Genomic DNA, 25447 nt, shown 5'->3' on the forward strand with positions numbered 1-25447 from the left:
AAAGGAATGATGTGCAAGTAAGTAGAGATATTTGGTGTTTTGGGGTTTTTTTGCAACGAAGCTGAGGCATCAGGTGGAGGCCTTTCTCAATCCTGGTACCCTTTTCATTGGAAGTGTCTGGAGATGAGGCCTTTATTCATGCAAAGCATATTAAAGGTAAAGGGACCCCTGACTATTAGGTCCAGTCGCGGCCTACTCTGGGGTTGCAGCGCTCATCTCACTTTATTGGCCGAGGGAGCCAGCGTACAGCATGACATGTGGCCAGCATGACTAAGCCGCTGCTGGCGAACCAGAGCAGCACACGGAAACGCCATTTACCTTCCCACCAGAGTGGTACCTATTTATTTACTTGCACTTTGACGTGCTTTCGAACTGCTAGGTGGGCAGAAGCAGGGACCGAAGAGCTGATCGGCAAGTCCTAGGCTCTGTGGTTTAGACCACAGCGCCACCTGCGTCCCTGCAAAGCATATTACTCTACCATTAAGCTCTGGCCCTCTCTTAAAGGGGGCGTATCTTATTGTAAAAACACTTGGCTTTTGCAGCCTATGTTCTGAAGAGTGTCCCTTTTAACAAAAGAGGTAAGCTTCAAAATGCAAGCTTGGGAGTATTAGTCTCCCAGTGAAAAACAGACATGTGATGATGTAAATCATAAATTACATTGGTTTGTTTTGCGGTCTGTTCCATGTTTTATAAGATTTTTTTTTAATGTCCTGCCTGCTTATAAACTAGTAATTGTATTATATTTTTATTTTGTTTCAATTATTGATGGTTCTTTTCATACCCCTGAAGAAAGCTTTTACTGAAACACATTATGGCATTAAACACTTTATTTTGAGGCTTGCCTCTTTCTTGTTTCTTCATATTTGATGCTGCGTATTTTTCCTCTTCTTCCTTTAACAACTTCAAATATCCAGTCCTGTAAGCTCCTATGTGATTTATTCTCTACTAAGTAACTAAATATCACTGAAGGCATGGGACTGGAAGAGACTAAACAGTAGCCAAGGTTCTACAAGTAAGATTCATTGGTTCCCTTATTTGTGGGTGTGGGTTTTCTGGAAAATCCTGAATTTGATCATTTTCATTTGGCCTGGAGATTTTTTCTTATGGCCCCAAGAGTGATCTAACTTAGCAGGCTGAGTTTACTTGCTTTAGTAAACAAAGCTATACAAAATCCCCATGCTGATGTTTTCTTCCAATATACCACAAGTATTTGACCTGAAATATTTGAGAGGGGAAATGGTGGTTTAAGTATTATAGAATTGTAAGAGGCCCTGAGGATCATCTAGTCAAACCCCCTACAATGCAGGAATATGCATATGGGGATCGAACCTGTGACCTTGGCATTATCAGCACCATGTTCTAACCAACTGAGCTATACATCTGTAGACATTTTTACTGGAATACTTGTAAATATGTGAAGACAATGCTAGAGATAATTACCCAGAAAGACTTTAATTGAAGCTTTGAACATGCCATGCTTTATTAATACTGTACTTGTAATTGCCATGCATTCATTGTTACTAATGACTTTATAAAAATGAAAATTTATCCCAGAGAAAAAAAATTACTAGGGGGAAAAATCCACCCTTACCCTAATTCTGGCTTTTCTTTTGTTCAGTCACATTTATGACAGAATGTACTATTTGTGAATTGCTTTGTTTTTATAGCAGCAACTACTAAATTTATTTCCTGATAATTTAAGTACTCTTAATTTGTTCCCTTTACACTAGCTTAACAACTTGTGACTACAGCTACAGAATTAGAACCTTCATATAGTGGACCTTATAACATTTGAAACCTCATTGCTGGCTATTTAAAAAGAAGCCATTTTTTTGTAGTGCCATGTGTTACCAATGTGCTGATCAGAAGGTTGGCAGTTGGAATCCGCGTGATAGGGTGAGCTCCTCGTTGCTCTGTCCCAGCTCCTGCCAACCTAGCAGTTTGAAAGCACACCAGTGCAAGTAGATAAATAGGTACCGCTCCGGCAGGAAGGTAAACTGTTTTTGTACACTCTCACTTCCATCATAGTGTTCCATTGTGCCAGAAGCGGTTTAGACATGCTGGCCACATGACCCGGAAAGCTGTCTGTGGACAAACACTGGCTGCCTTGTCCTGAAAAGCGAGATGAGCACCACACCCCATAGTCAAGTTTGACTGGACTTAACTGTTCAGGTGTCCTTTACCTTTTACACGTGGTTGAAACAATGCCAGATAAGTCCTTTCATAACTGTGAAACAGGAGTGAGAACTGTTTTGCCAGTTTTAGGCTATTTAGTTTTGCATAGCAGTTCACATATCACTGTAAATACATACCAGAATAGGTGTTAGACCTCAGAAGTTTGAGGAATAATATTAGTTTGGGGGCTCTCAGTTTTAATTGAAATTATATATTGTAGTATGCACTTAACTGCTTGTCTTAATTGTCTTACAGGACTTGATTTATAACAGGCAAAATGAAGACTCATGAGTGTGCTTGTACGCAACATAACTGCTTCCTGCTCTGTGAAGGCTCGCGGTATATGTGGAAAATCACTATGCCAATAAACAGAATGTGTTGAACATGTTCTTTAATTATTTTGTTGAGCAAGAACAACCAAACACTTTGCGAACTTGTACAGCATTTTCACCTACAGTTGGGTTTTACTAGGTTATAGTGAATACTCAATGAATTTAGTCTTTAACAACCTAAAGTAACAAAATACAAATCAGTGTTAAAAGCAAAATAAACTAATAATAAAGTGGTTTTTTTCTGGAAAGAATGATTGCCTATACTTTGAAAATAAATCTGTGAGCCTCCAGGTATGCAGTGCCTTGTGACATTGCCCCGAATTTTATCTTGTGCTGACATAATTAAGGCTGCAGTTCTAACACAGCTGGAAATAAATTCCATTGAACTCATTGGGACTTCTGAGTATGCATGTGCAGAATTTCACTGTAAATGCTCTTTTAAACTGGCTGATTGCTAAATGAACTGCTGGTCAAATGTGAATAAAAAGGCATTTGGAACAAGGCAATGCACAAGCTACAGAAGTTATCTCTTAGAGCATCAAGTAGCTTTTCTTTGTTGAAAAACAAGCAGAAGCCTTGAGCACCATCAGCTTCATCCTCAAGTTCCTTCACTGATCATTGTCACTAAGAAACCCCAAATTCAAACCCTGCTCAACACTGAAGTTCACTGCATGGTCTGTTCATAATCTCTGACTAACCTACCTCATAGGCTAGTTGTGAGGACACAATAGTGGAAGGGAAATAGCATGTTTGCCACCCTGAACTCCTTGGAGGTAAAGTGGAATAAAATTTCTCTTCCAACTGACACAAACTTTCCTAGCTAGCCAAGTGAACGACTGTTTAAGGCCTGCTCAGTAAACTTAAACACAAGGAATTGATAATTGCATTTTTAGGTTACAAACACAAAAAGTGAAAGGAGTTATTCCCCTTTGCATAGAACGTTGAAATTGGATAAAAATGCAAGTTTCAGCTCACTTTTTACTTGGTATTGCATAGTACTTGCAGTGAACAAATAGATATATAGTAAAATTATATGGTGTGTAAAATGACAGCTGAGTTAAATATTCTCTTTCACACTGGAGAAAATGCTCGCAGCTCTACATCTCCCCACCCCCCATTAGTAAAACCAGTTAAATAAAGAAATTGGACATTTTGCATAAGCATTCAATAGAAATTTGCACAAAAAGCTCAAAACAATCCTCTGTAAATACTCGACTTTACAGCCCCAAAGCAATGAGACTGAAATATAGATCCTTCATAATATGGAGTGACTGAAAGTCTAGCTGGTACCCTCTGAATGTCTCCTGGGAAAGAATAGAATGGGTGGTAGCAAAGCTTTATTCAGTGCTGCTGTTTATGCCATAGGGACTTTCTAAATAAATGTAGGTTCGTTACTAGGAATGATTTCAGAAGAGTTACCGGTAACTGTTTAGTCTTTGCAAAAAGCAAAGCAAGTTCAGTGGCGTCTTTAAGGCTAACAGAAAAATTGCAGGAGAATCTTTTACTACAGGGAACTATTGTCTTTCCATGTGTGTTAATACTGCAATTCATTCTAAGGTGCAGTTGGCTTGTTCACATGCAACAGTGAACTCAAGTGTAGGCTGACTTCACATGTTTGTGAGAGAGTGCACTTTGTGGTTTGTAACAGCTCAGCTATTGTGAACACAGACTCTACACTCATTGAGTGTGAATATTTGTATGAGTATGCGGCGCCAACTATTTTTGTCTGTGGATTGTTGACTTGTTGAATGTGATACAGGAACAGCCCTGTTGACTTCCGTATGCGCATGTGTGTTCTCGGTGGAAATGGGATAGCCTATTGCTCCTTGCATTTTCTGGCTTTTCTTCCATACACAAGTTTATATACACTTGATGCCTGCAGCCATGTCACTCTTACTCAGAGGTAAGTCCCCATGTGTGTCCAGTAGAGCTTACTCCTAACGTAAAAATGCATAGGACTGCAGCCTTCATCAGATTCATAAAATGGTATCTGGAGTGCGCTATAAACGTGTTTCAAATCTTACAGGTATAATAGGATTCTTAGCTAGCAAGGGTACATTTAAGAATAAGCAAAGATATAGCTATTTAAAACCTATTACAATAATAGATGTTCTGTTAATATTTAAGTATAGTTAAAATGCATGCAGGCTAACTACTTCTTAAACCACTTATGCACCTAGTTCAAATGGATATCTGTTTGCCATTTACAGGGTAAGCCAATCTTGATCCCATGGAAGTAATTCATTCTTTGATTTCAGTGGCAGAATGAAGCCTTATTAATCCTACATTAATATTAGTGGTTGGAGTTAGGGTAGACAGACGTGTTTCTTTACACAGTACAGAGCACATTAAATTAACTGATCACAACATGGCAATAGCCAATAGCTTGGGTGGAGAAATTAATAGGAGCTGAGTCTTTTGATTAGGCATAGGCAAACTGCCCTCTAGATGTTTTGGGACTACAACTCCCATCATCCCTGACCACTCCTGACCACTAGTCCTGTCAGCTAGGGATGATGGGAGTTGTCCCAAAAAATCTAGAGGGCCGGGTTGCCTATGCCTGCTATTGATGATTGTAAACAGCCTTTGAGGCTCTCTTTTTTTTAGAGTCAAAAGGCAGTAAAGAAATGTTTTATACATAAATATAAAAAGTTTAGTTGGTTAACAAACAAAGAATGCTGGACTACTTGATGTACCTTTCTAGTTTCATCAGAAATTTCATCCCTTTACATACTTCCTCATATTATAGATTGGAGGCCTGACTCTCAGTGAAATTTAAAAACAGCTGTCCAATTAACATAGCTGTAATACCACCTAAAGTGCAAGTCAGCTAAGGAGCTGCTATTTTTGTTCCTTGGAATCAAATACCATACTGCATTGTGCTGCTGTGGGGCTCAGGACACATCCCTTTGGCTGCCCTTTACAAGGTGTGTAAGAATGCTGTTGTACTGAAGTTCACTGGTGTAGAAATATGCCCAGTAAGAACATACACTGGTCAGAATAATGAAGTATGATAGAACAGTAGCGTAGCGTGGGGGGGCAGGGGGGGCCGGGCGCAACATCTGGGGGGGGGGCGCGCTCGCACTCGCAGCTCTCTGCCCCTAACTGGCTCACTCACTCTCTCTCACTGCAGTGCTGGCTGTGTGAATCCGATCCGAGCCGCTGGGTCGCCGCCCACTGTGGAGGGGGTGGGTGCCAGGCGTGCGGTGCGGAGAGAGAGCGAGGGACTATCTGGGGGAGGGACAGTGCAGGAGCCGCCCAGCGCAGCGCTGAGCGCGGGAGAGAACCACACCAGGCCAGCCCAGGCAGCAGCAAGAAGAAGCTGGCAGCGGTGGCAGTTTAGGGGTTAGGGGGCGCAAATTACTTGCCTTGCCCCGGGTTAGGGGGCACAAATTACTTGCCTTGCCCCGGGTGCTGACAACCCACGCTACGCCGCTGTGATAGAAACAGCCATGTAAATTTGAATACCTTCCTTGATAATTAACAAACTCATCTGACAAATATGCATAAGAGGATGCTCACACAAGAAAGGCAAAAAATACAGTCACCCTGATCCTGCAAGATGTATGTGCCGAACATCATCAGGGTACTCATCCAGGCTCCATTAAACTAGGTTGATGTGTCTATGATGCAGACAGAGGTGTGCAACTTCCTCCAGGACCATGGATCTGACCAGAGGGGAATTGAAGCCTTTTGTCTGTCCTTAACTACTTTGCTGCTGTTGGTCACCGTGCCATCCTTTGTAATCTTCCATCAACTGAAGCCCTGGGATATGTCCTTTGAAGAAACATGCTGGTATAATTTTCCCCACTAGTCTAAAATGTCTTATTTGCATTAGATGCACTAATTCAGAAGAAATACTTAATTTAAACAGATTTCAGCAGGGCTTTTTTTTTCAGCTGGAACTCACCGGAACTCAGTTCCGGCACCTCTCAGGTGGGCGCCATTACCATTATAAGAGAACAAGGTGAACTCCAGCACCATATTTTCTAGAAAATAGCAGTGGCTTTCAGTAGGGGGATTTTATCAGAGAGAAAGAGAGATTGCAGCCAACAATGTGGCTGTGTATGCTTTGGTTCAATGCACAAAAATGGCTGCTCCTGCATTCAGTAGACTAAAAAGTTATTTTAGAAACATAGGAAAGTCCAGCCACCTCACTGACGGTAATAATCAGCATTCCTTTCAATCATCACTCTTATTTTTAAGAAGCTTCCTTTTCTTCTTCTTCTTCCTGGCTTGCCTCTGCCTCTACTTCCACCTCCACATATTCTTCTACATCGGCTGTGGCATCTTGATACTGCTGATACTCTGACACCAAGTCATTAGTGTTACTTTCAGCTTCAGAAAATTCCATCTCATCCATGCCTTCCCCGGTATACCAGTGCAGAAATGCTTTCCTCCTGAACATGGCTGAGAACTGCTCGGACAGCCTCTTGAAGATCTCTTGTATGGCTGTGTTGTTCCCTATGAAGGTGGCCGCCATCTTGAGGCCACGGGGTGGAATGTCGCACACGGCCACCTTGACATTGTTGGGGATCCACTCCACAAACTGGCTGCTGTGCTTCGTCTGGACGGCCAGCAGCTGCTCATCCACCTCCCTGGTAGACATCTGGCCTCGGAAGATGCAGGCCACCGTCAAGTAGCGGCCGTGACGCGGGTCACAGGCTGCCATCATGTTCCTTGCATCAAACATCTGTTGGGTGAGCTCTGGGACAGAGAGGGCTCTGTACTGCTGGCTGCCCCGGGCTGTAAGTGGCGCAAAGCCTGGCATGAAGAAATGCAGCCGAGGGAAAGGCACCATGTTGACCGCCAGCTTCCTCAAGTCTGCATTGAGCTGGCCAGGGAAGCGGAGCGAGGTGGTGACGCCACTCATGGTGAGGGACACCAGGTGGTTGAGGTCTCCATAGGCCGGCGAGGGAAGCTTCAGCGTCCTAAAGCATATGTCGTAGAGGGCTTCATTATCGATGCAGAAGGTTTCGTCCGTGTTCTCTATCAGCTGGTGGATGGATAATATGGCGTTGTATGGCTCAACGACAGTGTCCGAAACTTTGGGAGATGGTACTACGCTGAAGGTGTTCATGATCCTGTCAGGGTATTCTTCTTTGATCTTGTTAATCAGAAGAGTGCCCATTCCAGAACCGGTCCCGCCACCAAGGGAATGGGTCAGCTGAAAGCCCTGCAGGCAGTCGCAGCCCTCACACTCGTTCCTCACGACATCCATCACGCTTTCAATCAATTCGGCTCCTTCAGTGTAATGGCCTTTTGCCCAGTTGTTCCCGGCGCCAGAATTTCCTAGAAACAACGGAAAGGGTTAATTGTAACAGAAAATGCTGCTGAAACACCGAGCACATGTTTAGTTTAAAAGTGGACATGACTACAATGGAGCTAAGAGCATAGCTGTCAACTTACAGATTTGAAAATAAGGGACCAGCAGCCTCGAAAATAAGGGACCAGCAGCCAAAATAAGGGATTTTCCGAACACAGGTATGTTCAACTTCTGAGCCCCTCCAAGCCAAAGGCAGAAAACCCAGCCAACAGTCAAACGAAGCCTCAAGCGGTGGTTCCCACAGCGCAGCAACCCGGCAAAGGGGATGCAGCAAGGAAAACCACCGTCACCTCTCCACTGGGAAGCACTGAGCAAAGGCGAGTCCCCAGGCAACGCAGCCGATTTGATCGGCACAAGGCATGCAAGCTCCACCCCCTGTCATTCTTAGACTCCTTATTGGGTGAGCAACGCAGCCAAGCAACACAGTTGGAGCCTCCCTCCTCCCTGGCCGGCAGGGAGGGAGGGAGAGGAGCTGCTTCCTTTGAAACCCGGGAAATTTACGGGATATCATCAATCCGGGACAGCAGCGGGACACGGCACTGGGATAAGGGACTTTCCCAACAAATAAGGGACGGTTGACAGCTATGGCTAAGAGTGGAGGCTGTGGTATTATGTTATTGTTCTGTGTAACTTCACAGCTACTCCAGTACAAACTTAATCGTGCCAGAATTTTGTTTCGTTTTGTTTGGAGAAGGAGGATCCTCAAACATGTTTGGCTTGCTATACTCTTGTTTCAAACCTTCCGTTTTTGCAGTATTTTGTGGTCCTGTCTCTTTTTTTGTGGCAACCATTTTATAATACACCGTTTTACACATGGCAGCCATTTTGTTGAGACTGGTGCCCGCCCTGTTATCTTAAAATTCTGAATGTGGCCAACAGGCCCCAGCAGGCTGGCGTCCCTCTGCCCTAAATGTGCTGACAACAGCTTGTGTTTGCAACATGCAGAAAGGCTGACATGTACTGTGCTGCATAATCTCTCTCTTTTTTTATATAGAGAAAACATGCATAGGATTGGGCAGCTAGATTATATATTTTAGGGTTTCAAAACTTATGCTAAACATTGACGAAATGTGCAACCGCAAACCCCAAATTGTCTTTCTAGAACAAGCTTTAGAATGAGTGTGCAAAGTGGTTATTGCTAACTATTTGGAAGCTGAACCAATCCTTTATTCTTTGAGTGAACAAGATGTGGTCAATGAAGACATCCCACTTCTCCAGAACTCTTCTGCAATTTAAACATTTTATTTTTTAAAAAAATCATCCCATATCTTTTAGGTTTCCCCCCTGTAATCATGAGACCTATAAATATTATTTTTTTTATAAATACGAGTGGCTTCTTAAGTGTTCTGAAGCAATGAATAGAGAGGCTAGCTCCTCAGAGGCCCCATTTGATAGACAACAACTTTATTTCTTATGAGACCATCATATATTGAATTATATCCATATTATTAATGCGGCACACATACCATGAATAAAGTTATCTGGTCGAAAGAGTGCGCCTATTTTGCTGGACCTCACGCTGTCCATCGTTCCAGGCTCCAAGTCCACCAAGATAGCACGAGGAACATACTTGTGGGCTACAGCAAAAAAGGGGGAAAGTTGAGGGTCATGACTGAGGCAAGTAGTATCTTTTGCATGGAATACCTTCACAAATCATTTCTTTGGTGTACATATTTCATTTAGAACACTATAGCACAGAAGTGAAAAACCTGTGTCCTTGAATATATTGCCAGAGTACAACCCTCATCATCCCTACCATGAGGCAGCTCAGGTGGTAGATGCTGAGGTACAGGCAAGGAACAGAACTGTGAGTGGCTCATGGCGTGCCCTGTACCCCCCTACACTGGGCTGCTGCCCTCAAGTGCACTAGAAGACACTGTCCTTTCACCAGTATTGGACTTCAGAAGGAAATCTAGCTTTGTTCAATGGTGTTTACTCCTGAGTAAATGTGTCCAGGTTACAACCCCAGATGAATAGAAATGTCATGTAGGGTGCAATCCTGTAAGTATCTACTCAGAAGTATCTACCTAGGAAAACGATGATAGGATTGCAGCACTAACCTCTTTTGCATCTTATAACCAGCCTCATATAACCAACATGCTTAAGGCTATTTAATGCATGAAGGAGTTAATGCCATAGAGTAAACTGTCCTGCTAGGCTTAGCTAGGTCACTCCCCCTCACTTTGGGAGGAAGGTAAATAAGGCAGTTGTTGTATCTCACTCTACCAAAGAAGGTAAATTGTGAGGAGGTCTGAGCTGGGTGCTGCAGCTCAGACCGCATGGCTCTTCAAAGCCGCTCTTGAGTTCCTAGTCCAATAATTTAGGAACTTTCACCAGCCTAACTAAGTCAAGTTTCACCGCCTGAACAACTTTTTCTGAATGCTGTATGGAAAAGCACATTTGGAGAGTTGGTAAGTAAACTATTTTTAACTTCCCAAACCTGTGGTCTTTTTCTATGCTGGGGGAGAGGGGAACTTTGGAAGGAACCTAGAAGGGCATATTTTAAAGGTCTAACAGCCTAAATTTCAACGTTTTACTTTTCTAAATCTTTTGTGGTTTTCAATCTTTGCTGGGGTTCTCTCACCAAAGTGTACTTGCCCCAGCTTGGATCTTGACATCCAGGAATGCTCCTTTGATACCTATTTTATTTTTCCTTGAACAAACCATTTCTCATATGCATGTTTCTTATGCAGTATCTGATAGTGAATACTGCAGCCTAGCCAACAGTCTTTATAAATGGTTAAGAGACAGTGGCAGTGAGAGATGACAAGGCTTTTTCTATTTTCATCCGCTGCTTTTGCTCTTGTAATCTAATTTCCCCACCCAGTTATCAACAACATATGTACTTACAATATGCTTCATTGAAATAAACATTAAGTCTTTCCTGCTGCAGTGGTGAGTCTCCGCGGTAGTTTCCCGTGGTGTCAATTCCATGCTCATCGCTTATGACTTCCCAGAACTGAAAGAGGAAGGTAAAAAACAGAGAATAGTAATCACATGCCAATAACAATACTGATGGGACTCTATCATAGCTGTCAACGTTTCCCCTTTTTAAAGGAAAATTCCCTTATTCCGAATAGGATTCCTCGCAAGAAAAGGGAAAAGTTGACAGCTATGGACTCTATCATATTTCCGCAATACTGGTGCCACCTTCGAAAAAGCCTGCCTCTGTGTTACCACAAGAGGATAATAAGCTTGGGAAGGTAAACAGCATTTCCATGCCCTCTGGTATCCCATTGTGCCACATGTGGTTTAATCATGCTGGCCACATGACCCGGAACAGGGGTGCCAACTTTAATAAAATATTGTGGAGGCCCAGGTAAGCCCCGCCCCACATAATTGATCACATGATGCAATGCACACACACCATTTGAATGGGAATGCCCATCAACTTTGTGGAGGCCCAGCCCACTCAAATATTTTACTGTGGGGGCTAATGCCCCCATTGCCGCTAGGAGTTGGCTCCTATGACCCGGAAAGCTGTTTGGAAACAAACTTTGGATCCCTCGGCCTGAAAGCGGAGATGAGTGCCACACCCCATAGTAGAATTTGACTAGACTTAACCATCCAGGGGTCCTTTACCTTATCTATTAAGTCCATAAAGTTGTGCACGTAATATGTACCGTATTTTCGCCCTATAGGACGCACCGGTCCATAGGACGCACCTAGATGGGGGGGGGAAATAAAGGGGAAAAAATTATTCCCCCCCCTAGGCGCGGGGCTGGGGCGGGGGAAGCCCGAGCTTCCCCCTCCCCCAGCCCCCAGAACGGGACCCAGAGCGATGCCGAAGCTGCGTGCAGCTTTGGCATCGCTCTGGGAGCTTGCAGGGCTGGAGGAGGGGGAAGCCCCCTGCCAGCCTTCTAACCAAGTCTAACCGAGTTTGCGGGGCTGGCGACGGGAAGGAGCAGGCTTCTCCCCCCCCCCCCCGCCAGCCTTCTAGCCAAGTCGGGGGACAGCGGGAAAGGCGCGCTGCGCCTCTCCCGCTGTCCCCCGAGCTTGTGGGGCTGGCAGTGGGGCTCTGCTGAAGCCTGGAGAGGAGAGGGGTCGGTGCGCACCGACCCCTCTCGCTCTCCAGGCTTCAGGAAAAGCCTGCATTCGCCCCATAGGACGCACACACATTTCCCCTTTATTTTTGGAGGGGGAAAAGTGCGTCCTATAGGGCGAAAAATACGGTAACTATTCACCATGCATTCTTTTGAACACCTATAGTGTGTCTCCTTTTACTCGCTTTTTCTGAAGTCTAAAATCTCCCTGATGCTCTAGCCCCTTGATCATCTTGGTAGCCCTTTCCTGAAACTTTTCCTGGCCCAGCACACACATGCCATTCTTTCTAGACAGGTGTAAACTCTGGTGTAGCCTGCACATGCCACAATTGGCAAAAAAAAATCCCACCTAATCAAATAAGATGGTCCCATCACCTCCTGGCAAATAGAAGGGGAAGAAATGGAGGAAGTGAGAGATTTTACTTTCTTGGGCTCCATGATCACTGCAGATGGTGACAGCAGCCACGAAATTAAAAGACGCCTGCTTCTTGGGAGAAAAGCAATGACAAACCTAGACAGCATCTTAAAAAGCAAAGACATCACCTTGCCAACAAAGGTCCGTATAGTTAAAGCTATGGTTTTCCCAGTAGTGATGTATGGAAGTGAGAGCTGGACCAAAAAGAAGGCTGATCGCCGAAGAATGGATGCTTTGGAATTATGGTGCTGGAGGAGACTCTTGAGAGTCCCATGGACTGCAAGAAGATCAAACCTATCCATTCTGAAGGAAAGCAGCCCTGAGTGCTCACTGGAAGGACAGATCCTGAAGCTGAGAGTCCAGTACTTTGGCCACCTCATGAGAAGAGAAGACTCCCTTGAGAAGACCCTGGTGTTGGGAAAGATGGAGGGCACAAGGAGAAGGGGAAGACAGAGGACGAGATGGTTGGATAGTGTTCTCGAAGCTACCAGCATGAGTTTGACTAAACTGCGGGAGGCAGTGGAAGACACAAGTGCCTGGAATGTTCTGGTCCATGGGGTCACGAAGAGTCGGACACAACTAAATGACTAAACAACAACAACAACAACAACAACATGGGAAAGGTCTTCCCAGGTGATGGTAGTGTCCTACATTTTCTTCCTACACCAGGAGATATCCTTGTAGGGAGAGCATGACACGTGAGTCAGTCCTGCAACCCAGAATCCTTATGTGGCAGCAACCAGGCAGACTTTTAACTGGAAGCAACACACAAAACCAGAATAACAGGAGACATCTATCTAGCTTCCCCACTCCCCACATCCAGCCCGGCTGTCTCTTTATCTGGAACAGCAGGCGTCATGCATGCGGGCACACCCTCCTCCTGTGTAGCCACCGGCCTTTTAAATGCCTCTTGTATTTTGTTCACAATCCATTTGTGTTTAGAATGCTTCCATTTACATGCATGTAAATAGCCTCGCTGGGACAGAGCAAAACCTCCTAGCATGTCATGGTAGACTAGCCCTGTTGTTTGTCCCCTGCACAAACATGGTATACACTCCCTCTGACCGTATGGAGGTTGCATTTAGCTGAATGAAAGACCCTTCATGTAAATCCTCTGTTTGCTACTCCATTGAGAATTCTTAAGACTGCAGCCTCTGTGTGCAATCCTACGCTGCCATTTCCCACCAGCTGTAGTTACAACAAGGTTCCTCAGGGTATAAAATATGTGAAACAAAAGTGCCGCCAGACCTTTGGCTGCTCATCTTACTGACATCTTACATATTTATTTATGTAATTTACATAACAAGGTTTTCTGGACCGCTTCCTGGAAACATTAACAACACAAAGTATTTCTCCAACTCACCTTCCCCACAATGCCCTTCTGCCAAGTAAAATTGTTTGTGGACAACAGAAATATAAACTTTAAAACATCATGTTCTTTCACAAAGGCTGTTATCCTAAATATATGTACAAGGAAAGGAATGAACACCACTGAATCTTTGTGGATCTTTAGCGTATTAAATTGTGCTGTAAAACCTTTGTTTCCTGTTTGAACTCATTGATATGCCTCTAGATGAACTGGCTGGCTATCTGGTGGCTATTTGCAGTATGAGGAGGTGACAGATATATCTTACGTACTTCAGGCTTGATTTTATTTTAACCAAGTTTGCCCAAGGAGGGCATTTCAGTAGCATCCCGATTCAGCTTTGTCCAAATTCACTTTAGATCCAGTTATTAAAGGCAGCATTGCCTTGTCCCTTAGAAATGTTACTAAAAACCAGTTTCCTACCTTCGATCCAATTTGGTTTCCACACTGGCCAATCTGAACGTGCACAATTTCACGCATTTTGAACAGGATTTGGTGGGAAGAGTAGATTCCAGCTTTCCCAGATGTGCTCTGTGGAATAAGTGATCGCTCTCGTACTGTCAGCTGTAGCTGCTCTTATCATTGGCAAAATGCGGCTTGTATAGGCGAATGCTACACAAAAAAACCCAACCACCCCACAGCTCCGCAAGGGAGTTCCTGGAACTCCCACCCTGCAGACTCACAAGAGTTCTGATAGGACATTGACAAGCAACTCCCTGAAAGCCTTCTCTTTAAGTGACGGGTCTGGAACATTTTTCACCCCAAGGGTTGCATTTCATAGAATCACAGAATCGTAGGCTTGGAAGGGACCCTGAGGAACATCTAGTCCAACCCCCTGCAGTGCAGGAATATGCAGCTGTCCTAAACAGAGATCAAATCTGGCTCTGGAATATAGATAACGAACCACAGTTTACCTGTTATGTACTGAGTTGAATAGGATCCAAAAGGCAGCAGTCTGATTAGTCCTAGAACAATAGGATTCAGAATGCAGCCGTCTGATTGGTCCTAGAACAATAGGATCCAGAATGCAGCAGTCTGATTGGTCTTAGAACAATAGGATCCAGAATGCAGCAGTCTGATTGGTCCTAGAACAATAGGATCCAGAATGCAGCAGTCTGATTGGTCCTAGAACAATAGGATCCAGAATGCAGCAGTCTTATTGGTCCTAGAACAATAGGATCCAGAATGCAGCAGTCTGATTGGTTCTAGAATAATAGGATCCAGAATGCAGCAGTCTGATTGGTCCTAGAATAATAGGATTCAGAATGCAGCCGTCTGGTTGGTCCTAGAACAATAGGATCCAGAATGCAGCAGTCTGATTGGCCCTAGAACAATAGGATCCAGAATGCAGCAGTCTTATTGGTCTTAGAACAATAGGATCCAGAATGCAGCAGTCTGATTGGTCCACAGGAGCCACCTAATCCAGCTCCAGATGGAAGTGAATCCGCAACCTGATTGGCCTACAGGAGAATCCTGGAATTGGCTATCACGTGGGACCCATTGTATAAATAATGTATATAAGGCAGACATTCTGCGGGAACTTCAATTCCTCCTCACCACTATGAGCTGAATAAAGAGCATGAAATCCACTCTCAACTCCAAGTATATTTCATTATCAATACTTTTGAGTTTGTTTTGTTGGCTTTTGTTGCTATTGTTATGTTTTTAATGCTTGAGTTGCATTATGGGGCAACACATACACAACCACCCTCCAAAACACAAACCAGGGTAGGAGCGGCCGAAAGGGATAGACCAGTGTTTCCCAACCGGTGTTCCGCGGCACACGAGTGTGCCGTGAGACGTTGCCTCGTGTGCCGCGAGATGCCTGGAGGGAGGCGGGCGAGTCGGGCGGCGAGAGGCGGGGCGGCGGCGGCGAGGAGAGGCCGCGCCTCCTGCTGCTGCCTGGCGCTCCTCCTCGCAGCCGGCAGCGCTGCCTGGGCGCCTCCGCGCGACTCTGCCTCGCTGGGTTTGGTCTCCCAGCAGAGACGGGTCACACGCGCCCCTCCCTCCCTCTCTCAGCCTGCACGGAGAGCCAGAGAGAGGCATCGCTCCTGCGCTCCGAGGCGGATTGAGCGCAGCTGAGAGGAGCTGCCGAGGGAAAAAACTTTCACTTTTGTGCGTCCCTCCCGGCGTGACGCTGCGCGCTGACGTCACGGGGCGGGGCTTTAATGGTGGTGTGCCGCGAGATTTTTTTTCAGTAAACAGGTGTGCCGTTGCCCAAAAACGTTTGGGAAACACTGGGATAGACTATATCAGAAGATGGGAAACAAAGGATGGTTGACTGAAACATGAATGAAGATTATCTGGTCCACCTTCCTGCGGTGAAACACAGACTTCTTACAGAGTAATCTACATTGTAGTGTTTCACAAACAGACATGCTGGGGTGAGGGTGGAGGGAAGCCACAGGTATCAGAACAAGTGATTGACGGTCTTGTTGAATCAAGTACTCATGCAAAGGCAGGCTGGTTGCCCCGTGCTGCAGTTAGCAAGTGGTGTTGATGCCCATTTTGGACCGGTAGAATGGAAGGCCAACAGTAGGTGGTGCCAGAGTCAACGATAGGTGGAGGCAGATAATTCTAGTTTTATCTCCATCTTTCTCCAGGATCTGTGCTGCAGTGGACACCACAACAATGCTGTAGAATGGAGTGCAAGAGGCAGGGGGTGTTTAATTTTAGCGTTGCACAGGGCACTGCTGAAATTTGAGGGCCCAAAATCCTCCACTGGTGCCACCCCCTGCCCTTTGAGTGGTTATAAGTAAGAGGACAAGCAGATGGGGTTGGGGAGAGGAACACTCTCCAGCTGTGAACACTAAGGTTGTGCACACAGTATACATTTAATGCACATTTGAAGCATGTTCTGTCCCTCAAAGAATTATGGGCGCTGTAGTTAACCCATCACAGAGTTACGATTCCCAGCAACCCTCAGCAAACTGCAGTCCCCAGAATTGTTTGAGGGATAGAATGTGCTTGGAAGGTAAGGTGTGTCCTCAGAGAGAGGGTCTTTGTTGGACTGTGGGAGGGAGCGGTAAATGTGCTTCTGAACCTAAGTCATATGAGCAGTTCTGCTATCAGGTGCTTCCTTTTTTAAAACCTTTCTACAAGTTTCACCTTACAGCCTTTGTCTTCCCACACCATTTGAATGTGGTCCTGAAAACAAAGTTTCATCAATACCTTGGATGTTGCATCACAGACGCTGTGGAAGCCACAGCAAAATATGTCGCCTTCTGATAGAGGCAAGCGTCTGTGTATCTTTGAGTGCACCAAAGTCTCCAGCAGCCTTTCTTCGTCGGAAGGGTGGAAGGAGACGCCTCTGCACACCAGCTCCAAAGCACTGTGTGACAACACAATGGCGAAATTTTTGTTCCTGCCGTGGCTTGGTTAGGTGAAGGAGAGGTTAAGCACTTTTTTGATGGATACCCCAAATTGAGGCCAAATTCTGATACAAATAGGGAAATGTGTCAATGGCTCAGGCTATAGCTGGAATGGGGCAGGGCAGCTAGATAAAAGCAAGGCACTCAGATTAAGCATGGGCTATGCAAAATAAGTGCAGGATTAGCTCCAAGATGCTGAGTGTTGTACACCACCCCAATATCCAAGCGGGGAGGGGACCAGGGGTTCCAGGCATTTACCCAGGGTTTGGTTTCCTTGGAATGAAGGTGAACGAAGGCTGTGATCCCTTTAGGATAGATGGCTTTATTGACACATATATACAATATAAGCATGAGGTCAGGGGGCTCGCAGCATTAACACACCAGAAGGTATTTCTTCCCCATTAGATCCAGCACAGATCAAGCCTGTCTCTGTGTCCCCGGTTTCCAGCCTGATTCCAGCTCAGCTCACACACAGAACATTGGCTATTGTTCTCCTCCCACCTAGCAGCTAGGTGGGCGGGGTGGAGGAAAGACTCACTCATTTGCCTGGAGGGCACCATCACTTAGCTGTAGCACTTGTAAACTAGCTCATTGTTTTGGGATGCTGATGAGGGCACTAAGGGCCAGCTAAACCCCCCCCCCTTGTCTTACAAAGAAACTTATCGGACTAGTATAGCAACCTCTTCCAAGTACAGGACCCCAGGAATGGGAAGGGAATCTTCCAGACTGACCCCTGCCAAAACCCACAATCTAAGAAGAAATACACACCCTTGCAGTCACTTCTCTGATAACAGTATGAACTGTCCATGAGCTATTGTTGGTGCAAGCACTGGCTGTGTTCCAGCATTTGAAAGTGCCCCTGCTCCATTTGGAATTCAGAATCATGGCTTGTGCTTATAGTGACTGATACGTCTGGACTGGTTCAACTGGAACATACAGGCTTGTCAGCAGTACAACATAATTCAGTTTGGGTGCTGTGTGGGATCACAAGAATTAAAGGTTTCAATTTTTTATGTTTTTATTTAGTACTCTCACACAAAACACATTCTTTACTCTCCCTTTTTTTTTTAATCCCTGTCATTTCTTAGTGGCAACCCCCTTTTGAGTAACACAAATTTTCCATATGTGGACTTTGCCATGTGTTGCCAGCTGATAAGGAACAGGGACTTCACATCATCAAAAAACCACAGTGCGTTTAAGGATATGGCTGAAGAGGTGGTTTCGCTATATTCCCTTACACATATGTACAACTTGAGCATAGGATGGAGCAGCTCACAGCATTCACACCCCAACAGATATTGCCTCCCCTTTAGGTTTCCAGGGAAGCTCCAAGTCTCAGCTTAGGTTCAGCACAGAGCAATACATGCTTCTATGTCTCCAGATTCCAGCATATGCCAAAACTCTCTCTTTCACTATATATTGCCTTCCCCGGTCTTATGTTCTCCATCCCAGGATGACAGAGTGGCTTGGGAAACCCAGCAAGATGAGTGGGGTATAAATAATAAAACTGTTGTTGTTGTTGTTCTGCCAGCAAAGGTGGATTTAAGGCAGAATGCCTGGTTCTGCCACACTGGCTGCCAAGCCTAGACGGAGTTGCAACTATGATGTCATGAATTCAGGAGATCAGAAGGCAAGGGGGGGGCGGGTTGCTGAATTTCGACCTTGCACAGGGGGGTGCTGAAATTTGCAAGACCAAAGTCCACCCCTGCAGCCAGGTGAGGTGGGAAAGGGCCCACCCATTTGTCTCTATGGCAACAGAATGACCTCTTTGCATAAGGTAACTAGCAAAGATATTAGCTTAGCAGAGGGACCAGTTTGAATGCTTCCCCAGCCTCTTCCAGATTCTAAGCAGGCCTGGAAAGGACCCAGACTATCATGCACTCCAAAACTCCTAGATATGTATGGATATTCCTGAAAGATTCACTCCTTCAGGGACCCACACATGGCTGAACTCTTCATCCACAACAGGAGTGGGGAACCTTGGATCTCCAGGTGTCGCTGAACTACAACTTCCATCAGCCCTAGAAAGCATGGCCAAGGGCCAGGGATGAGGGATCTAGTTCAGCAACAGCTGGTGTGTCAAGGTTGCCCATACTTGGTTCACATAAATAAAGGTAAAGGTAAAGGGACCCCTGACCATTAGGTCCAGTCGTGGCTGACTCTGGGGTTGCGACGCTCATCTCACTTTATTGTTCGAGGGAGCCGGCGTACAGCTTCCGGGTCATGTGGCCAGCATGACTAAGCCGCTTCTGGCGAACCAGAGCAGCGCACGGAAACGCCATTTACTTTCCCACCGGAGTGGTACCTATTTATCTACTTGCACTTTGACGTGCTTTCGAACTGCTAGGTTGGCAGGAGCAGGGACCGAGTAATGGGAGCTCACCCCGTCACGGGGATTCGAACCGCTGACTTTCTGATCGGCAAGTCCTAGGCTCTGTGGTTTAACCCACAGCGCCACCCGCATCCCGTTCACATAAATATCCTGGTTCTAAATACAGAAGTGAATCAGATGGACAGTTGAGTCTTACATCAATACCATCAACAAGCCAGTGTCCTTCATCTGCCGGCAAGAGTCTAGGGGAGCCCAGTCCACTTCTTATCCCATAATAAATGTGTTAAGTCTTTTAAGGTGCCACAAGCAGCAGACTAAGGGTTCCCCCATCTGGAAATGGCAACATCCGTGCTGTTACAGCAGGAGCAACCACGAACGCTTAGTGGGACAGTTATTATTTTTCCTTTATAAATAACGTCTTATTCGCAAAAAAGAGCACACCAAAAGAGAAGAGCAAAACAAGAAAAGGGAGAAAGAAGGAAGGAAGGAAGGAAGGAAGGGGGAAAGGAAGAAAACAATATGAAATAAAATGAAGTAATACCCCTGTTCCCGACACGTTGATTACAAAATTCAAGGTAAAGTAGTAAACATCCGGATCAAGTGCTGTGGTTATCGTGGGGTTGTTTTAGACCTTGAAGCCCTCCGGCCCTTTAAACAGTCACGTGCATTTCTTCACATGACTGCCGTCACAACCGCTTTGCATGCAGACTGTCCTAGGATCAGTCTACAGACAGGGGTGAGTAGGACTTCCTGTCTGAAATCCACTGCCAGTCAGTGTTGACAAGCCTGACTAGATATATGGCAGCTGCGTAACTGCTGATCCCTACTCCGATTTCCAAAAAAACCCCAAACGTGTGTCATGGGCGTAGCAGCATCCCGGACATTTGACCGGTCTTCCGCCCGGACACTGCTGCCGCCGCAATATTCCGTATACAGTATGTCTGGAGAATTCTGGACGTATGACAACCTTGCCACTATCCTGTGTCTGGCAGACTCGGAATGAAATATCTCAACAACAGTTGTTTTAACTTACAGAATATGTCAAAATCTTCCTACAATTTCTGCAGTTTTAGTTAAGTGTGTTTGTCTGTTCACTTGATTTAGGAGGGGGGTCAGCTGGCTACGCCCATGGTGTGGGGCCCCCCTCCCTTGACCCACAGTCCTCTGGGCTTCCCCTCCAGCTAAAACCGGACCCAGAAAAGCTCCCAGCTCTGCCGTTTCCAGACGTTACGTGCACGGGGAGATCAAGGCGGGAGGGGTCGCAGACCCTCCCTCGAAGTACGCGTAGTCAGGCGTCTAGCGCACAGAAAGGAACCAACCGCGGGCGCGCGCAGCCTGCGTACGTGAGAACGAAGGGGCCCTTTGCGCGTCCACGTCGGGCGTGCGCAGGCTCTGTCCAGTGCTCCGTCCCTCCCGGGGCTTTCTCGTCGAAAGTACCGTTTCTCTGCCTTGGGCTCTAAGCTGGAGGGTGTGGCTTCTTCCCGCAGGCGGAGGGCAGGGCGACTCCTGCGCCCACCATGCCCCCTGCGGGGACCCTTCGGGGAGAAGCGGGGCAGCTGCTTCTCCCGGGCGGCTAGTCCCGCTCTCCGCCCTCCACGCTCCCCTTCTCCCTCCCACCCCGTCGGGGGAGTCGCCCGGAGGCTGCCCTCCCGCAGGGGCCGGCCTGCTGCCTCCGCCTCCTCCTCTGATTTGCGCAGCCTTGCCTCAAAAACTTCCCCTTTCGAAATTGCCGGCGCAGATTGAGACCCGGCAACCGCAGGGACAGCAGCGAGCAGCAGCAGCAGCAGCCACCTCTCGGCTCCTCTCCCCAGAAGGACCCAGGAGTCCGGCGACGATGACCCCGCCTGGGCGCCTCCTCCTCCTGGCCCTCGCCGCGGGCGTCCTCCTGTGCGCGGCGTCCGCAGCCGGCGTCTACTTCAAGGAAGGGCAGAGCTGCCACAAGCCGCTGGCGAAGAGACCTCCGGGGGTCAGGTAAGGCGCCAAGCGCCCCGTCGTCTTCCGAACCCGGATCTCCATCCTGCCGGCTTGGAGAGGCGCTGGCCAGATTTGGAGACGCTTGAGGGCGCAACAGGACGCCAAACGCGCCTTGGAGCGCCCTTCTTTCGTCTGGCCTTACATAAAGAATTGCGGGGTGGTGGTTTCCCAGCTGTCTCTGATCCTGCAGGCAGCATATCGCTGTCACGTGTAGAGCCAAGCAAATAGCCTCCATGAATTTGTCCTATTTCCTTTCCACGAAGGTACTGCTGTCTCCTGGTTCAGCAGCCTGTCTGTGGCTTTAACAGACAGGAGATGTGGTTTAGGGCAGTACTTCCCAATTTGTCGTCCGCAGACCCCAGGCAGTCCACGTAACCCACTCAGGGGGCATAGCTGTCAACTTTCCCCTTTCCTTGCGAGGAATCCTATTCGGAATAAGGGAATTTCCCTTTAAAAAAGGGAAACAGTGACAGCTATGTTCAGGGGGCCTGTGGCATCATTCACATAAGAAAAACTACAATAGCGATATCCAAATTTTCAAAAGTAGGGGGTCCATGTCTTGGGGAGCCAGTGTGTGTAGTGGTTAAGAGCGGTAGACTCGTAATCTGGGGAACCGGGTTCACTTCCCTGCTCCTCCACATACACCTCCTTGGGCTAGTCACACTTCTCCGAAGTCTCTCAGCCCCACTCACCTCACAGAGTGTTTGTTGTGGGGGAGGAAGGGAAAGGAGACTGTTAGCCACTTTGAGACTCCTTCAGGTAGTGATAAGGTGGGATATCAAATCCAAACTCTTCTTCTTCTTGGCTTTTGAAAAACGATGGGTCTGCCGTACTTAGCTAATTGGGAACCACTGGTGTAGGGGTTAAGTGTGTCCAACTAGTACTTGGGAAACCAGGATTCAAGTCTCCACACAACTATGAATCTTGCTGGGTGACCTTGGTCCAGGCACAGTCTCTAGCAGAGCTTCCTCACAGGGTTGTTGTGAGGATAAAACGGAGAGAGGGAGAGCCATGGGGCCACCTTGAGCTCTTTGGAGGAAAAGTGGGAAATAAATTAAAATTAAAATGCCTGGGCAGGCTACACAATAATGCACGTTTGGGGTAGGGGCTTGCTTTGATTTGGTGGGTCTCTTCTTAGAGCCCTAACTTTGGGGAAGGACCATAGATTATCTGCTTTGCAGACAGAGGGTCCCGGGTTCCAATTCCCGGCATCTCAAGGTAGGGCTGGGGAACTGAGTCCTGCCTGAACCTCTGGAGAGCTGCTGCCAGTCTGTGCAGACAGGGCTAGATGGCCTGACAGCCTCCCATGTTCTAGCTGCAAAACCTGGGAGTTGTGTCTTAAATTCCCCCCTGCAGCTCACACGTCACTGCTCCAGGGTTTACTTCTTAATGCTGTTGCTCCCATAAGGAGATGGCAAGAGGCTGCATTAAGTGCTCCAGACTGGTTAGCGTGTCTCTTTTGAGGAAGTTTGCCGTGTGACTGCCCAGCAAAAAGTTGGAGGGAATCATGACAAAGCAGTGAAGGATTTTCCTGACACCTCTTCTCAGATAAAGGGGAGGAAAACAGTCACTTGCTTTTTTCTGTCCTCTCCCCATTCTCCAACAGAACCTACCCTCGTCCCCATGAAAACATGGACATCTCAAAACTACCCAAGAGCTGGGACTGGAGAAACATAAATGGAGTCAACTATGTGAGCACCACACGCAACCAGCACATTCCACAGTACTGTGGGTCGTGTTGGGCTCATGGCAGCACCAGCGCCTTTGCAGGTATGGAGATGCGTGGGATGGTTGGCAATGCATCTGGTAGGCATCCTTTATCCATTCCCACATCCAGTACAGAGAGGGTGCTTTCACGTGACCATCTATCATGGTGTTTGGAGCAATCAAGTATTGTGCAACATCCACGTGACGTTGCTGTCATCGGAAAGCCAGCCCATATTAAACCCCCACCCCACTTATTTAATCCAGGTTTAATGGTTAACTGCTAACCTAGTTAATGGTTTACCATGCATTCCCCCTTCTGAGATGTTTGTCTCCTCCTCAATAATGTGCGGAAAAAACAAACCATGATCACTGGCGCAATGCTGTGTCTCAACCAGGAACTGTGGTTTGTTCTGCTTCTGCAAACCACAATGAGGCAGTAAAAAATGTGGCCCCCTCCCTCTATAGATCAGCCTTCCCCAGCTTGCTACCTTCCAAATATTTTCCACTGTTTTTGACTATGCCTTCAATCAGCATATCAGACGATGATGAGGGATGATGGGTGTTGTAGTCCAAAACTCATGGAGGACACCCAAGTTGGGGAAGGGAGATGAAGCAGAAAAACCTGGGAAGGGGAATTGAATGGAATATTCTGGGGGGCAGCCATAGCTGACTGGCTGGAACTTTGAGGATAAACATTCCAGGCTGCAACGTTTTGTCGCAGGGCTGTTGTTCTACTGGAGCTGTCAACTTAAAATGTTCTCTGAACTATAGAATGCTGCAGGTCCCTATATATACAGGGTATATCTGGGCTCCCCAATGTGCACCTTCAGAGTAGGTGTTCCCCCCCGCCGCCGGTCCCCCCTCCCCCCGCCGAAAGAGTATTCTGCGTTGCCCACAGCAAGCTGCAAAAAATTCCTTATGTGCCCCCAAGCCCAAAAAACTTGTCTTACTCATGATGGCGTTATGTCTGGTAGTGGTTAAATACTGGAGATTATCTCTGGACACAAACCTCTTAGATCTTCAGTTTGTATATGTTTGGGGCTTAATATTAATGGAGAAATTGACTAGCGAGGTGCATTAAAGAAGAAGATGACACAAGACATTTAAGGGTTTTTCCAACACCAGGTTTAATTTTGTTACATGCGCTTCAAAAAAAGAAAAAAAAAAGAAAAAGGGAACACGCTTACAAAACCACCAGAAACTCATGGGGAAGTGTGGAATGATGTTTATTTATTTTTTTTTTAAAAAAAATGTAACCAAGTGACCTTTGTTTCTTTTGTAATTTGTATCAACGGGTTATGTTTGAGTTCCGCCACGGTGGGAGTGGGAGGAACCAAACATTGCTAATGTGTTTATTCTTTAAATTCGATAAAAGGTACTGTAGTTGATTTTTTTTTTTTTGAAAAAAGCTGTCTTTCACCAGTTGCTGGTTTGTCATCCCCCAGATCGCATCAACATAAAGAGGAAAGCTGCTTGGCCCTCTGCATACCTGTCGGTCCAGCATGTTCTCGACTGCGCCGATGCTGGCAGCTGTCATGGGGGAGACCACAATGCAGTATGGAAGTATGCTAATGAGCACGGCATCCCAGATGAGACCTGCAACAACTACCAAGCTAAAGATCAAAGTGAGTTTATCTTACCTGCTTCTCCAGCTCAGTAGTTCGCAAACTTTTATCTCTGGGCCACACTTTCAGAATAAAAATTTGTTTGCGCCACGTCGAATTTTAAAAATTGATACAGTGGAACCTTGGTTCCCGATATTTATCCGTTCCGGGAGTCTGTTCGACTAACAAAACGGTTTGGGAACCGCGGCGTGGCTTCCGATTGGCTGTAGGAGCTTCCTTCAGCCAATCAGAAGCTGCATAAGCAGCGCCGGACATTTGGCTTCCAAAGAACTTTCAAGAGGCAGAATGTTTGGCTCCCAAGGTGCTCGGGAGCCAAGGTTCCACTGTACGCTGGAAAACAAAACAAAAAACTCCTAGCACTGCTGGATTTATAACTTTATAACATGGTTCTGGGATCATGGGACATCCAGAAAGTATAAAACAATACAGCTACATAAGAACATGAATCATTCCCAAAATATAATTACAAACGAGCCTCTTACATATGTACCTTAATGAAAGGTGAGCACTTGTTTTGCCAGGTCATCTCATTTATCTTAGGTCTGGCTTGAAGCAAGCAAACTTTCATATCCTCATCAACACAGATAAGTCATTCTCTTTCCTGATCTTTCATATTTGTCAGAATTGAAAGTCCCTGTTCACAACAATATGTCGTGTAAAACTGTAGAAGACTAGTCAATTTTGAAAAGATATCTATCCATATTCTGCAAATTAAATATATATTCTGATACTTTACTATACTATACTGCACTGAAATGTTCAAAAATTTTAGTGTCCTTGA

The 25447-nt window shown here is 46.2% G+C and overlaps 3 protein-coding genes and 1 long non-coding RNA gene across 5 annotated transcripts in view; 2 read left to right on the forward strand and 2 right to left on the reverse strand.

Moving 5' to 3' along the window:
- Positions 1 to 7702, forward strand: LOC310708906. The gene is made up of 3 exons (XR_014527191.1): positions 1 to 17; positions 2431 to 5528; positions 5952 to 7702. It is a non-coding gene; the product is annotated as an uncharacterized lncRNA (long non-coding RNA).
- EDN3 (endothelin 3) overlaps positions 1 to 25447 on the reverse strand; it is a 527748-nt gene that overhangs the window by 194909 nt on the left and 307392 nt on the right. The gene's annotated exons all lie outside the window — the stretch shown is intronic.
- On the reverse strand, positions 5963 to 21102 carry TUBB1 (tubulin beta 1 class VI). Of its 2 annotated transcripts, none has more exons than XM_083507594.1 (4): positions 20704 to 21102; positions 10684 to 10792; positions 9300 to 9410; positions 5963 to 7799 (listed from the first exon to the last, which is right to left on the reverse strand). In XM_083507594.1, the coding sequence occupies exons 3-4, from the start codon at positions 9358 to 9360 to the stop codon at positions 6709 to 6711; spliced, it is 1152 nt and encodes a 383-aa protein (XP_083363720.1). In that variant the 5' UTR covers positions 9361 to 9410; positions 10684 to 10792; positions 20704 to 21102; the 3' UTR covers positions 5963 to 6708. The 2 variants fall into 2 exon arrangements, with proteins under 2 accessions (XP_083363720.1, XP_083363719.1); XM_083507593.1 differs by lacking the exon at positions 20704 to 21102 and adding an exon at positions 14081 to 14344.
- CTSZ (cathepsin Z) overlaps positions 20022 to 25447 on the forward strand; it is a 12479-nt gene continuing 7053 nt past the window's right edge. The window contains exons 1-4 of the mRNA XM_083507686.1: positions 20022 to 20096; positions 21099 to 21331; positions 22941 to 23104; positions 24487 to 24666. Coding sequence (XP_083363812.1) covers positions 20037 to 20096; positions 21099 to 21331; positions 22941 to 23104; positions 24487 to 24666 — 637 coding nt within the window. The 5' untranslated portion in view covers positions 20022 to 20036. The remainder of the gene's footprint in view (positions 20097 to 21098; positions 21332 to 22940; positions 23105 to 24486; positions 24667 to 25447) is intronic.

This window comes from Podarcis liolepis (assembly GCF_965112155.1).
Source record: "Podarcis liolepis genome assembly, chromosome: 6".
Classification (NCBI taxonomy): Eukaryota; Metazoa; Chordata; class Lepidosauria; order Squamata; family Lacertidae; genus Podarcis; species Podarcis liolepis.

Excerpts from the sequence above, each read along its gene's own strand:
- TUBB1 (XM_083507593.1), bottom strand. The coding sequence starts at position 14,137 with ATGCGTGAAATTGTGCACGTTCAGATTGGCCAGTGTGGAAACCAAATT. Across the intron at positions 10,793-14,080 it reads GAAACCAAATTGGATCGAAG|TTCTGGGAAGTCATAAGCGA; the intron begins GTAGGAAACTGG and ends TTCCTCTTTCAG. Across the intron at positions 7,800-9,299 it reads ACCAGATAACTTTATTCATG|GAAATTCTGGCGCCGGGAAC; the intron begins GTATGTGTGCCG and ends CGTTGTTTCTAG.